General features: G+C 33.7%; 1 protein-coding gene across 1 annotated transcript; it reads left to right on the forward strand.

Moving 5' to 3' along the window:
- Window positions 1-661: 661 nt before the first annotated feature.
- Window positions 662-11,865, forward strand: LOC120354159 (CD63 antigen-like). Its single transcript, XM_039440513.1, has 6 exons — window positions 662-911; window positions 2,951-3,075; window positions 4,979-5,161; window positions 7,277-7,465; window positions 9,718-9,834; window positions 11,578-11,865. The coding sequence occupies exons 1-6, from the start codon at window positions 791-793 to the stop codon at window positions 11,707-11,709; spliced, it is 867 nt and encodes a 288-aa protein (XP_039296447.1). The 5' UTR covers window positions 662-790; the 3' UTR covers window positions 11,710-11,865.
- The last annotated feature ends 3,809 nt before the right edge of the window (window positions 11,866-15,674 follow it).

Consider the following 15,674-nt stretch of genomic DNA (forward strand, 5'->3'; position numbering starts at 1 on the left):
ATGTTTAAATGTTTATATGTTGCGCATTTACGGCGAAACGCGGTAATAGATTTTTATGAAATTTGATAGGTATGTTCCTTTTTTAATTGCGCGTCGACGTATATACAAGGTTTTTGGAAATTTCGCATTTCAAGGATAATATAAAAGGAAAAGGGAGCCTCCTTCATACGCCAATATTAGAGTAAAAATCAGACTATAGAATTATTCATCATAAATCAGCTGACAAGTGATTACACAGATGTGTGGAGAAGCCAGTCTATTGCTGTATTTCCATAAGGTCTATAGTTTCAATCAGGTACTTGTGGATGAGAATACTGCGTGAGGTCTTCTATTCACAGAACTACTAGTAACTTATTCCTTATAGATTCTATTAGATTGAACGGAACTTGACAAACACATATGTTCATCATGTCTATGATAAGTTATGTTCAATCTAATAGAATCTAAAATGAGTAAATTATTAACATTTTGTCAATAACTTTGGTGTAAACACAGCTTAAATTTCAAGAGATTGATTCAGAAATAATAAATAATGAAAATTGAATTTGTGAGAATGATAGATTGTGATAAAATTTCTATGAATAAAGTTAAAATAAAACAGAACGCCAAAATTATTTCCAAACAAAAATAAAATCACATGTTTCATAAGATAGAGCCAATCAGTATGAAAAAACATTATTCTCATCATTTCTATTTTAACCTCAAATTCTTCCAATCAGGAAATCATATTATTATGTGACAAAAGTGTTGAAATTTTGCAAATTTTGAAGCGAAATAGGAAATTCTCAAAATGTCAGATTCTACAAATAAGAAAGGAGGTTGCCTGGGATGTTTTAAATGTTGCTCCAAGGGTCCAGTCAAGAGAGCCTCCTCTATACCTGACATTATGGACGAAAAAATAGCAAAAAGAGGTTAATCATAAATTTTTGTTTTCAATTTTAAGAAATTTCGTAGATTCTACCTTGATGAAATCTTTGATTATAGACGTCTTCTGTCTATGATGAAAGTCTATAGTATAAAAATAATAATGTCGAGTGACCTGGCTGGTGTCAGAGTTTTCAGGTCGCAATAAACTGATCAATTTCAGGGCCTCTCACATCACCTAACGACTGCTTTTTAGGCAGCCGGGACCGACTGCTTAACGTGTCCATCCGAAACACGGGAGTGGTCCGAGATAAAGACTATAGTGAGGTCCACGTTATAATGGCAGTGGAGAAAGATAGGAGAACAACGTTGGAGATCCTCTGTCTTGTCAATACCTTCCAATAGACGGTAGCTGATACAGGTTTATCAATGTAATATTAACTGTTAATTCTTGTTTAAAATAATCAATGGCTAACGTTACTAATTACGACACATTTGTAACCCCACTATTTTTGAAGATATCGATTAATTTTTTTTTATGAAAGAGGAAGAAAAAATAGGTCTCGCTAGACTAATTTCAACTCAAAAAAATAATTCTAAATAATAATAAAGGCACTTTGAAAATCTTACATGAACTAACCTTATTTTCAGTACTTGGCCAGTATTTTTACTCTTTATTTACTGTTGAAATACTTGTATTTTTTGCTCATTTCTGAAAATAAGGTTATTTTATTTGAGATTTTTGAAGTTGCATTAATATTATTTTTATGAATTGAAATTAGTCTAGCGGCACCATTAAAAAAAATGAGTCTTTTCCATTGAAAAACAAAGGAGTCGATATCTTCAAAAAAAGCTAAGATACAATTGTGCCGTAATTAATAGTTTTTACGTAATCAATTTTATTTTATTGAGCAATAAATTATATTCTCTAATAATTTCATAATGAATTTTTATAATTAAGATGAAATATTTTGTTTATCAATTCTACATTTATAAAAGACGATCTGGCAACAGAGCAAAGCGAGAAAGAGATCTATCCGCTTTGTTGAATGATAGACAAAGAAAGCATTATCATTGCTAATGAAACACTGCCATTATAACGTGGACCTCACTATATGAATGTCATTTTTCTTTAATTGAATTTCTTAACTATTATTAAATTTAACTTCACCCAGTTCCTATAGCGATCTACCGGTAGAATTCAGAACAAATCGTTGTTGAAATTGCCGACCAATGGGACGAGAGAGTAGGCGTGGCTTACGATTCTGGTTCTTGCTTGTGATTGGCCAGTCATTCTTTCACTCGTTCACAGACAAACACTCACTCACTTTCTTAATCTCTCTTTCATCTTCTTCTATCTCTCCCTAATTTCCTCGTTCTTCTTATTTCTTTCTCTCTCTTTCTCTATATCTCTCTCAGAGAGAGAGAGAGTTAGGTAGAGAGTTAGTGGGAAGGATATTTTTAATATTCTTTCCGAAGAATGGACATTGATACGTCCAAAGCTCCGCCAATTTATGTAGATGCATAACAATATAATTATCTATGGTTATTATATTGCAAATTGCTTTTTCATATCATATACAGTTCAATAATTATTTTCTTAGTATATATTATGTAAATTCATCTATAATTTTGCTGCATTGTAAGCTATTGTATATAAGTGTATAAGCCAGTATATATTGTAATCTACATAAAGTACTCAATCAATCAATCAATCCCTCTCTCTCTTTCGTTCTTTCTTACCCGGTTGTGTATTAATGGGAAGGATGCTATTATAATATAAACTTTACAGAGAGTTGATAATATAATTTGTTGTAACATCGATGATATTTCATTGAGACACGTTTCTTTTGAGAAGATACAAAGAGCATCTGTTGCTTATGGAAAGATACATTGAAGCTCCTTGTGTATCTTTTCGAATGCAACACGTTGCTTTTGATTGCATCTTGTAATTATTTAGTCTCCGTTGAAATTTAACAGATTTTTGTACGAACTGGTCCCTCTCTCTCTCTATTATTTGTATTTCTATAAATTTTATTTTTATATTATGTACACTTTTAACAAGCATCTTTTCTATTTCTCATAGTGAAATCTCTAGTAAATGCTATGAAGCCAAAGAGAACCCCGGTACAAAAAGTTGCCAACTGTTTTCATGTGTGTGCCATGTACTGTTGCCATATTATATTCGCCATTTTGAATATTTTCATGCTTGTAAGTATAAATACCTCCCTATCATTTCAAATATATATCATTAAATTTTCTATCAATTGAATTCATGTGTTTAATGAAATTTTAGTATGAATTTTATTAGTCATCAATTGTTACTTCATAGACTGTAATTTATCCATTGCATTGTTCTCGATTTGACAAAAATGGATTTGAATTTAAAATTGGAGCGGATTCCCACATATCAGTAATATTATTTTATATTCTATATTACTAGTAGTTCTGTGAACAGTGAACCTCGTGCACTTATAAATCACAGCCTCCTCTTATACTGTCCATCAGAGTAAATCCTGTCTGTATGTCGTGTCGGCGAGATATCGGTCTGGAAACGGCTGATGGCTGTTGGGGTTGGTGTATAAAAAATGCTAACATCAAAAGCTAATCTCCTTCAAGACATACTGGCAACAGGTCAGCCCGAGTTCAAAGCATAGAAAGGACGAAAGACAATACTATGTTATTTTGCATGCAATCAATAGTTAATTTAATAGTGCATAAAAATTGAAAAATTGCATTCAATGAGGCATGCAATTAATAGTCTACACAGCAGCTGATTTTTCACCAAGTTACATTGAGATATTGAATTGCATGCGTCATGGCATGCAATTTATAATCCACTCGACAGCTGATTTAAGATGAATAATCTATAGTCTGATTTTTACTCTAATATTGGCGTATGAAGGAGGCTCCTTTTCCTTTTATATTATCCTTGAAATTCAAAATTTCCAAAAACCTTGTATATATACGTCGACGTGCAATTTAAAAAGGAACATACCTGTCAAATTTTATGTAAATCTATTGCTGCGTTTCGCCGTAAAAGCGCAACATATAAACATTTAAACATTAAGAGAAATGCCAAACCGTTGACTTGAATCGTAGACCTCACTTCGCTCGGTCAATTATTGACCGCGCTACTATTCAAAAATTATTTGTCAGCCCGGGAATCGAACCAAGTACCTCCAAATTGAATGCTGTAATTCACCCCGAAGACTTCTGCTACTGCAAATATTGACAACAGGGTAAACAGTTAGATAGAAATTCGATGAGCGTTAATGCATAGAGATTGTCAGTTTGGTGTAAGGGTAAGCATTCCTGACCGGCAATTAGAAGGTACTGGGTTCGATTCCCGGGCTGACAAATAATTTTTGAATAGTAGCGCTCATCGAATTTCCATCTAGCTGTTTACCCTGTTGTCAATATTTGCAGTAGCAGAAGTCTTCGGGGTGAATTACAGCATTTAATTGGGATTTTCGTTTGATAATAAAAATTTTTGAAAAAAAAACAATTTTTCACACAGATACCTTGTAAAGTGACCATTTCTGCATTGATTGCAGGCCGCAAAGAATCACTTTTCCGCACTAGTGCGCAAAGTGAGTACTTTGCATACTCCAGATTTGCAGCATGACAATGCAAAATAGTAGGTTATATGGAGGAGCACCAGTGCAGCAAAAACAAAATTAAGTTGGTAATACTCATAGTGAGGCCCACATTATAATGGCAGTGGAGAACAGCGTTGTCTTGCCATTATGTGCCTTGATTATAGTCATTTCAATGCTTACATAACATAAACCCCCTTCAAGCAGTCACATAAATTTTCAATTGAATTACTAATCATTATAATTCAATTATTATTATTCAATTTTAAATAAATTAAGGTTTTTATTAATAATAAAATTACACAGAAAAACATTTGATGGATTTCAGGGAATTTTACCCATAATTACCCACTTTTCATATTCAATGGTAACTGTAGGAAAATTTAATGTGAAATACGTGCGCAAAGTTCGTTTGCTGCACTCAAGAGACCATCATTCCGCACTCGCCTACGGCTCGTGCAGCAAACTGTCACTTTGCGCACTAGTTGCACAAATAATTATTTCGTTGTTTTCAGATATGTGGGCTCTATATAACAGCATTATCAGGATACCTGTATCATTCCATGACCACTTTGCGAATATCGGGGAGTAGCTTTGAGTTTCCTCTGCCGATTGCCACATTTGTTTTCGGCAGTTTGATTATTATTCTGGCTGTTTTCGGGTTTGCTTGCACGGGTAGAGCCCATTGTTTAGTTTTGGTAAGTATAATTATCATAGAGAAAAGGTAGGTAGCATAAGAATATGATATCCCATGGTTTGTAGGGTTAATTTAAAGCTTGGAAGTCTTGTATCAAATTATGGTGTTGTGTATCAAGTTGTGATGATACTGTATCATATTCTGTCAATACTGTATCATTTATGGTGATACCATATAGGCCTAGAGAAGATAGAATAAAAATATATCCCATGGTTTGTAGAATTCATTCAAAATTAGTAAGTTTTGTATCAAATTATGGTGTTGTGTATCAAGTTGAGATTATACTGTAAAATATTGTGTTGATACTGTATCATTTACGATGATACTGTATCATTTATGGTGATACTGTATCATTTATGGTGATAGCATAGAGAAGAGATAGCATAAGAAGATATCCCATGGTTTGTAGAATTCATTCACTTCGGAAGCTTTGTATCAAATTATGTTGTTGTGTATTAAGTTAACATGATACTGTATCATATTCTGTTGATACTGTATCATGTGTGGTTATACTGTATCATAGTGTGTCAATACTGTATCATTTATGGTGAAACCATATAGAGAAGATTGAATAAAAAGATATCCCAAGGTTTGTAGAAATCATTCAAAGTTTGCAAGTTTTGTATCATATTATGGTGTTGTGTATCAAGTTGAGATGATACTCCATGATATTGTGATGTACTGTATCATTTATGATGATACCATGTAGTATAAGAAGATATCCCATGGTTTGTAAAATTCATTCAAAGTTATTAAGTTCTGTATCAAACTATGGTGTTGTGTATCAAGTTTATATGATACTGTATCATAATATTATGTTGATACTGTATCATTTATGGTGATACCATAGAGAGAAAATTGTATATGAAGATCTCCCATGGTTTGTATATTTCATTCACAGTTGAAAAGTGTTGTATCAAATCATGGTGTTGTGTATCTATAGGTTGACATGATACTGTATCATATTTTGTTGATATTGTATCATGTGTGATGATACTGTATAATATTTATGGAGATTTGGAAGAGAAAATATGACTAGGATTGTCTAAAGGTGCGTACAGATATACGCGCTGCGTACATCAGCAATAATTCACTTTTAGTCAGCTTACTATATTATCATCTGTATTTTTACAGAAACGGTAAGATACAGTTATAAAAAGCTTAGCATCAGCTGATTGAAAGTGAATTGCTCATGTTCGCGGCGCGTATAACTGTACGCACCTTTAGACAATCCTAGTCATATTTTTTCTTTCAAATCTCCATACATATTATACAGTATCATCACACATGATACAATATCAACAAAATATGATACAGTATCATGTCAACTTGATACACAACACCATAATTTGATACAACACTTTTCAACTGTGAATGAAATATACAAATCATGGGAGATCTTCATATACAATTTTCTCTCTATGGTATCACCATAAATGGTACAGTATCAACATAATATTATGATACAGTATCATATAAACTTGGTACAGAACACCATTGTTTGATACAGAACTTACTAACTTTGAATGAATTTTACAAACCATGGAATCTCTTCTTATACTACATGGTATCATCATAAATGATACAGTACATCACAATATCATGGAGTATCATCTCAACTTGATACACAACACCATAATTTGATACAAAACTTGCAAACTTTGAATGAATTCTACAAACCATGGGATATCTTCTTATTCTATCTTCTCTATATGGTATCACCACACATGATACAGGATCAACACAATATGATACAGTATCATCTCAACTTGATACACAACACCATAATTTGATACAAAACTTGCAAACTTTGAATGAATTCTACAAACCATGGGATATCTTCTTATGCTATCTTCTCTATATGGTATCACCACACATGATACAGGATCAACACAATATGATACAGTATCATCTCAACTTGATATACAACACCATAATTTGATACAAAACTTGCAAACTTTGAATGAATTCTACAAACCATGGGATATCTTCTTATCGTATATCTGTACGCACCTTTACAATTCCATTTACTCATTTAATCAAATTATCAGTATCATTTACAACATAAATAAATAATAATTATGCTGTAAATCTGTAATTTTGTTTCATTTTTCAGTACTCCTCATGTTTGATCATAATTATGCTGCTGGAAATCTTATTGGCGCTACATATTTATGTGAATTATGCGGAGGATAACATGAGCATAAAATACCAGGATATTTTCAAAAAAGTTTTCAAAGACTCCATCGACAAATACTCAGACGATGAAGAATCTTGGAAATTTGTGGATATGGTACAAAGAGATGTGAGTATTAAGGTGCGTACAGATATACGCGCCGCGAACATGAGCAATTCACTTTCAATCAGCTGATGCCAAGCTTTTTATAACTGTATCTTACCGTTTCTGTAAAAATACAGATGATATAGTCAGCTGACTAAAAGTGAATTGCTCATGTTCGCGGCGCGTATATCTGTACGCACCTTTAGACAATCCTAGTCATATTTTCTCTTCCAAATCTCCATAAATATTATACAGTATCACAACACATGATACAATATCAACAAAATATGATACAGTATCATGTCAACTTGATACACAACACCATAATTTGATACAACACTTTTCAACTGTGAATGAAATATATAAACCATGGGATATCTTCATATACAATCTTCTCTCTATGGTATCACCATAAATGATACAGTATCAACACAACATGATACAGTATCATCTCAACTTGATACACAACATCATAATTTGATACAAAACTTCCAAGTTTTGGATGAATTCAAAAATAAGTTTCTGTAAAAATACAGATATAGTCAGCTGATTAAAAGTGAATTGCTCATGTTCGTGGCGCGTATATCTGTACGCACCTTAACGGTGGTTCGGAACCCACCTAAGATAATTTATAAGTACTGTTTATAGTATTTTTGTAAGAAATTTAATGACAGACATGAACACATTTTACTACTTTAGTGAGGTCCACGTTATAATGGCAGTGTTTGATTAGCAATGGTATTGCTATCCTTGTCTATCATTCAACAAAGCGGATAGCGCTATCTCTTTCCCACTTTGCTCTGTTGCCAGATCGTCTTTTAACAATGTAGAATTAATCATAAATTAATAAAATATCTCATCTTAATTATGAAAAATCATTATGAAATTATTGAAAAATATAATATCTTGCTTAATAAAATATAATTGATTATTTTAAACTAGTAGTTCTGTGAACAGTAGACCTCACGCAGTATTCTCATCCACAAGTACCTGATTGAAACTATAGACCTTATGGAAATACAGCAATAGACTGGCTTCTCCACACATCTGTGTAATCACTTGTCAGCTGATTTATGATGAATACTTCTATAGCCTAGTTTGATTTTTACTCTAATATTGGCGTATGAAGGAGGCTCCTTTCCTTTTTATATTATCCTTCAAATGCAAAATTTCCAAAAACCATGTAACTATATACGTTGACGCGCAATTAAAAAAGGAACATACCTGTCAAATTTCACGAAGATCTATTACCGCGTTTCTCCGTAAATGCGCAACATATAAGCATATAAACATCCAAACATTTGAACATTTAGAGAAATGCCAAACCGTCGATATGATCTTAGACCTCACTTCGCTCGGTCAACGAGAATGAACAGTTAATATCACATCAAATCAAATCAAATCGTTTATTGCACAAAAATATATACAGAATACAACTGAAAGGAAATTGAAAACTTTGTGCTACACGTCGGCAAAAGAAAACTTGTACGCCGACGTGGAGTCTTAATATAACTTATTCACTTATACATTAATATTAATATATAAAATGATCCTACAATGTTATAATATAGGCTAACAGTAATTAACATTCAACCAACTAAATATTCCATTCTAAGAAATAACAATAAATTAAAGATATACATAAAGCTGAATTTAAGATTCATACAACATCAATCAATATTAAACCAAATCATTAATTGAATAAAAATAATTTTCTTTCACCCAGGTATGGAAATCTTTTATTTTAGGCTTCTTTATCAATAAACCTGTATCAGCTACCGTCTATAGAAGGCATTGACAAGACAGAGGTTCGGCAACGTTGTTCTCCTATCTTTCTCCACTACCATTATAACGTGGACCTCATTATTGGTGTAAATATTGGGGGAATTTGCTTTCAATAGCTTTCAATACACAGTACGTTCCCCGCAATCGTAGCTAGGGTGGCCGAAATGCTTCCAGTCTTTCATGATTGATCGACAGTCGAGCACTTCGAAAACGTTCAAACGAGCGCAGTTCAGTCAGTTCGACACCACCTGTTCGAAAAATGAATGGAATATAATTGATAATTTTTTAAACAAGAATGAACAGTTAATATTACATCAGATATACCGGTATCAGCTATCCTCTATAGAAGGTAGTGGCAAGGCAGAAAATCGTCAACTTTATTCTCCTTATTTTCTCCACTGCCATTATAACGTGCACCTCACTATAAATTTATAGTATTTTTGTAACATTTTTAATGTCAGACATTAACACAATTTATCATTAAATTTCAGTATGGATGTTGCGGTGTAAATTCTTCCGCAGATTGGTACAAAACCCCTCTAAGGATGGTACCAGCATCATGCTGTGAATATGACTGTACTTTCACTGATGATAATGTATTTTCCAAGGTAAATTTCAACAAAATTCTCATTTTTTACATTAATTTTTCCTGGAGGTGATGTTTATATAAATGATACAGTCACTTATACCAAAGAGAAACGATAGCATAAGTAGATATCCCATAGTATAGGGTGTTTATGTCGCAACTTTTACTGTTATCTCAAGCCGATTACTGTCGACTATTGTCAATTTTTACTGTTTTGTTGGGGTGAGAGTGTACGAACGGCACAATATGAGAGATTACCAGCGTCACACAGCTTCAAGGGAAAGAACTACGTGGACTATCGGCTTGAGATAACAGTAAAAGTTGCGACATAAACGCCCTATACCATGGGATATCTACTTAAACTATTGTTTCTTGTTTCTCTATGCTTATACCCGGTTAAACGTTTGTTTAATGGAGTTAACCGCCGTTAAATTGAGACATCACACTCATTTCTGCTGAGGGTGATGCTCATATAAGCTTCAGAAACTTAAACCCGCTTACAAGTACGTTTATCGGAGTTAACCGCCGTTAAAATGGGACATCTAACACTTATTTCTGCTGAGGGTGATACCATAGAGAAACAATAACTTGAGCCCAAGCTATTGTTTCTCAATGGTGATACCTTATAAGCTTCACTCACTTAAACCTAGTTACCAGTTAGTTTATCGGAGTTAACCGCCGTTAAATTAGGAAATCTCACTCTTATTTCTGCTGAGGGTGATGTTCATACAATCTTCAGCTACTTGAACCCAGTTACACGTTCGTTTATCGTAGTTAACCGCCGTTAAATTGAGACATCTCACACTTATTTTTGTTTTGGGTGATGCTCATATAAGATTCAGTCACTTAAACCCGGTTACAGGCTCGTTTTTTGAGTTAACCGCCGTTTTATTGAGACATTCACACTTATTTCTGCTGAGAGTAATGCTCATATAAGATTCAGTCACTTAAACCCGGTTATCTAAGTTAACCGCCGTTAAATTGGGATATCTCACACTTATTTCAGCTGACCGTAATGCTCATATAAGCTTCAGTCACTTAACCACGGTTACAAGTTCGTTTATCGGAGTTAACCGCCGTTAAATAAAGGGATATCTAACACTTATTTCTGCTGAGGTGATGCTGATATAAGCTTCACTCACTTGAATCCGGTTACAAGTTCGTTTATCGGAGTTAACCGCCGTTAAATTGAGACATCTCTCACTTATTTCAGCTGAGGGTGATTCTCATATAAGCTTCAGACACTTAAAACCGGTTACAAGTTCGTTTATCTGAGTTAACCGCCGTTAAAATGGGACATCTCACACTCATTTCTGCTGCGGGTGATGCTCATATAAGCTTCACTCACTTATACCTGGTTACAAGTTCGTTTATCTGAGTTAACAGCTGTTAAATTGGGACATCTCACACTTATTTCTGCTGTGGGTGATGCTCATATAAGCTTCAGACACTTAAACCCGGTTACAAGTTCGTTTATCTGAGTTAACAGCCGTTAAATTGGGACATCTCACACTTATTTCTGCTGTGGGTGATGCTCATATAAGCTTCACTCACTTATACCTGGTTACAAGTTCGTTTATCTGAGTTAACAGCCGTTAAATTGGGACATCTCACACTTATTTCTGCTGTGGGTGATGCTCATAATATTATAAGCTTCAGACACTTCAGTTAAATGTCCCAATCAATCAATCGAAACTAGTAAAAATGTTTTAGAATAATGGTTTCTTTCTCAGAAATTTTAAAATGTTGTTTTATTTTTCAATAGGGTTGCCCTGAAAAATTGGAAACGACCATCAAGGATACAGAGAAGAAATGCTATGCTCTAACATCCATGGCTATGCCATTGGCTATTCTATACACAGCTCTGGCAATACCAATAAATGGATATTTATTTTGAAATTCATCATTATTCATATATTTTCTACGTTTTTATTCAAATAATATCTGGCAGACTCCACATACTGTTCTCGGTGAGATAGAGTGTGTTCTGAACAAAGCTCAGGCTAGAGCTACCAGAGGACTGTAATTTACTATTTAAATAATCAAATACAAACAAGGGGCAAAATTTAATCTTCAATTTGAGCCAGGTTATTTGTACAGTTAAACTCTGCATTAATGAACAATAAAAAAAAGCAAAAACTCACCAAATTTATTCCAATCTTGACTACTTGCCCTTCGAAGCCTTTATTGGGTGTTTTGGTCAGGTTCAGGGTGGGACGAAATCTGGGAATAGACAGGATCTTGCTTACGGGCTGCATTTTCATTGATTCTGCGTTCAACCTGCAGGTTATGCACTGTGTTTCGAACAAAGCTCGAACTGGATTCTTTATAAATTCAAATCCGATTCAAATTAATTCAATTCAATACTATTTACGCTGTTATATTCATAATTCACACACACGACACTCAAACAATTTACAAGAAATTTCCGATCTAAAATTACATGACAGACAAATACAAATTTGGTCTTGCAAAACAACGGGCCGACGAAACAAGACAGACCAGACTTACAAGAACATCCACAATGCCATGCAGCAGGACGGTCTGCGCCGGCGCAAACACAAGCCTGCTATTGGCAGAACTACAGTCTGGCATTCTGGCGCTACAATTCGAGTTCTCTGGCCAGACCAGAGTGATTTATCTAAAATTTAATAATAGTGATATTCATCTATATATAAAAGGGAAATGGCACTCACTCACTGACTGACTGACTGACTGACTCACTCACTCGCAGAACTAAAAATCTACCGGACCAAAAACGTTCAAATTTGGTAGGTATGTTCAGTTGGCCCTTTAGAGGCGCACTAAGAAATCTTTTGGCAATATTTTAACTCTAAGGGTGGTTTTTAAGGGTTTAAAGTTCGTCTTTTAGCATGTATGTTCTTCTTATTCTCTTAATTATAATTGAAAAATGTCCATACCATATGTTAATGTAGAACTATAATCTAGAGAGAGTACCTCTTCGAAACAGTTGTTGACTGGTAACTAAATTAATAATTTTGTCAGGTTGGCATTAAGTTGAGTTGACTTTGTTAGGTTGGCACCAAGTTGAAGATTGGAATGCATTTATCGCGGAAAAATTGATTGGGCACTACTACTTCAATCCTTGGAATATTATATTACTAGCCGTCAGGCTCGCTTCGCTCGCCATATCCGTTTAGCCAGACGTTTAGTCTGGACCCCCGTCTGGATCGTCCTAGTATATGATAAAAATGCTAATCTCATTCTTGGACGTTCCAGTCGGGGGTCCAGGGGGCAGAGCCCCCTGGCTAGACGGATATGGCGAGCGAAGCGAGCCTGACGGCTAGTCTATAATATAATAAAGGAAAGAACTGGCTTATATATGTAGGGATAGGAAATTCACGAATGACGCATCATCACGTCTCAACTACTCAACTCATTGACTTAAAGTTAGGCAGAAGAATATTTCACTAGATTGGCGGACTTAGCTCCAGTTCCAGAGATATGAGCTTTTGAAATGTGTGAAAGGTCAAATACTGATTGACCAATGTGAGATTTCCATTTTTACTTTCCTTGCCCTATTACCATAGGTAAGGAAAGTATTGTTTTCCCAAAAAAATTAAGGTACCCCAATTTGTATACGTGTCAAGGTCTCCCAATTTCTATACGTGTCAAAGTCCCCTGAGTCCAAAAAAGTAGTTTTGGGTATTGGTATGTATGTGTGCGTGTATGTGCGTCTGTGTACACGATATCTCATCTCTCAATTAACGGAATGACTTGAAATTTGGAACTTGAGGTCCTTACAATATAAGGATCCGACACGAACAATTTCGATCAAATTCAATCAAAGATGGCGGCTAAATGTTGTCAAAAACAGGGTTTTTCGCGATTTTCTCGAAAACGGCTCCAACGATTTTGATCAAATTCATACCTCAATTAGTCATTGATAAGTTCTATCAACTGCCATAAGTCCCATATCTGTAAAAATTTCAGGATCTAGGCAAAGTTTGATTTTAGATTTCCAATTATCAGGCTTCAGATACAATTTAAACAAAAAAAAAAAAACGAATGGAAAAGATTGAGCATGAAAATCTCTACAATTAAAGTTCAGTAACATTTTTACCTAAATTTGAAAATAAGCTCGAAATTCGAGAAAATGTGATTATTTCAATTGCAAACTGTTGACAACTGTTGATTCTATTAAATCATTCACTATGAAGAGATAGCAGAGCTCGTGTGTCTATAGCGTTATTGTCCTGTCACCAGCTGGCTCAGATCTTTGAATAGTAGTAGACTTGAGATGCGCGGGAACACTAGCGTCAGGTGATCAATTTTCATAACGGCAAGGAAAGTTGTGTGAGTGCGCCACACCAGATTTTTCTGCTAAAAACCCAAAAGTATTGAGGTAATTGAAAAGGATTAAAGTCCAATTCAATAGATATAAACAACATTTATATTGAAATAAAATTAGATAAATCTTTTCACAAATTTGAATCAATATGTATTACTTACATAAAACTAAAAAATCTTAATATATACCTTCTAATATTCATGATTACATTTACTTTATATACACACACTTATCTATATAGTAATATCGTCAATAAATCAATAATTTATCCTTAGAGAAACATTGAACATTTAAACATTTGTTTTATCCTTCAAGAATAGTTGAAACAAAACAATGTTGTATCCTTTAAAAAAATAGGAAACAGATCTATGTTTAACCTCAAAAGAATTGAAACAAATAAACAATGTTCTACCCTCAAAGATATATTAAAATTTTATCTTGAAAACTAAAATATTTTGCAAATAATAGGTAGGCTATAATAATAGTCTATCAATACTTACAACAATGAAATATAATAGTAATTGGATATCTTGACCAGGAGTTTCTTAACTAATAATAAGTTCTGAGTTAATTTTCTTCCTCAAATACAATATATATTCTAAGATACATTTTGAATTATGGTTCGGATCCCACCTAAAATAAACTCATTTTCTCTGCTGTAAACAAATTTTTCTTCTCTAACAAATACTCTATATTCTAGAGATACATTTCAACTGTTGGTTCGGATCCCACTTAGAATGAATTCATTTTCTTTGCCAATACTTATTGTTTAGATCCATTTGTTTTTCCAAACTACTGTAAACAAATTTTTCTTCCTTGATAAAAAATACTATATTCTGGAGATACATTTCAAATGATGTTTCGGATCCCACTTAAAATGAATTCATTTTCTTTGCCAATACTTATTGTTTAGATCTATTTGTTTTTCCAAACAAACTGTGAACAAAATTTTCTTCATTTAACAAATACTCTATATTCTAGAGATACATTTCAAATGATGGTTCGGATCCCACTTAAAATAAATTCATTTTTCCTCCACCTACTGTCTAAAGTACTTACTTTACTCCCTGAAACATAATACTAAAGTGTCACTTTTTCGCTCTAGGTAGTAAAAAACAGAAAAACTCCCTAGGGAGTAAAAGTGACTCCATTTAAATAACATGGGAAGCATCTCTATTTTAAAAACTTACATGGTAATAGGTTAGAAGGTCTAAGCTCAGATGAGAAAGCGTAATAGAGGTGTCTGTCATTGAGTCAACTGAATTCAATACCACAACCAGAAATTTGATCAACTCATGAAATATATGTTTGTATGATATTATATTCGTAATATTAGTAGACAATAAAAATTTATACAATTTTTAAAATATTTTATTCTATTCAAAATACCAGCCAACAAATATTTTTGATCTGCATTCTGCAATTCAAATCTGAACCGCGTGATCTGGAGTCAGCCATTTTTGATAGCCCAGCTGATATGATTGTTACAACTTTGGCCGATAGATAGCGCAATCAGCAGTGCCTATCAGACGACCGGTTTTTAGGTTTTA

Source organism: Nilaparvata lugens, chromosome 14, assembly GCF_014356525.2.
Source record: "Nilaparvata lugens isolate BPH chromosome 14, ASM1435652v1, whole genome shotgun sequence".
NCBI classification, from domain to species: Eukaryota; Metazoa; Arthropoda; class Insecta; order Hemiptera; family Delphacidae; genus Nilaparvata; species Nilaparvata lugens.

Coding starts and splice junctions, on each gene's coding strand:
- LOC120354159 (XM_039440513.1), top strand. CDS start 791: ATGTCAGATTCTACAAATAAGAAAGGAGGTTGCCTGGGATGTTTTAAA. Junction 912..2,950: donor CGAAAAAATAGCAAAAAGAG/GTTAATCATAAA, acceptor TATTTCTCATAG/TGAAATCTCTAGTAAATGCT. Junction 9,835..11,577: donor ATGATAATGTATTTTCCAAG/GTAAATTTCAAC, acceptor ATTTTTCAATAG/GGTTGCCCTGAAAAATTGGA.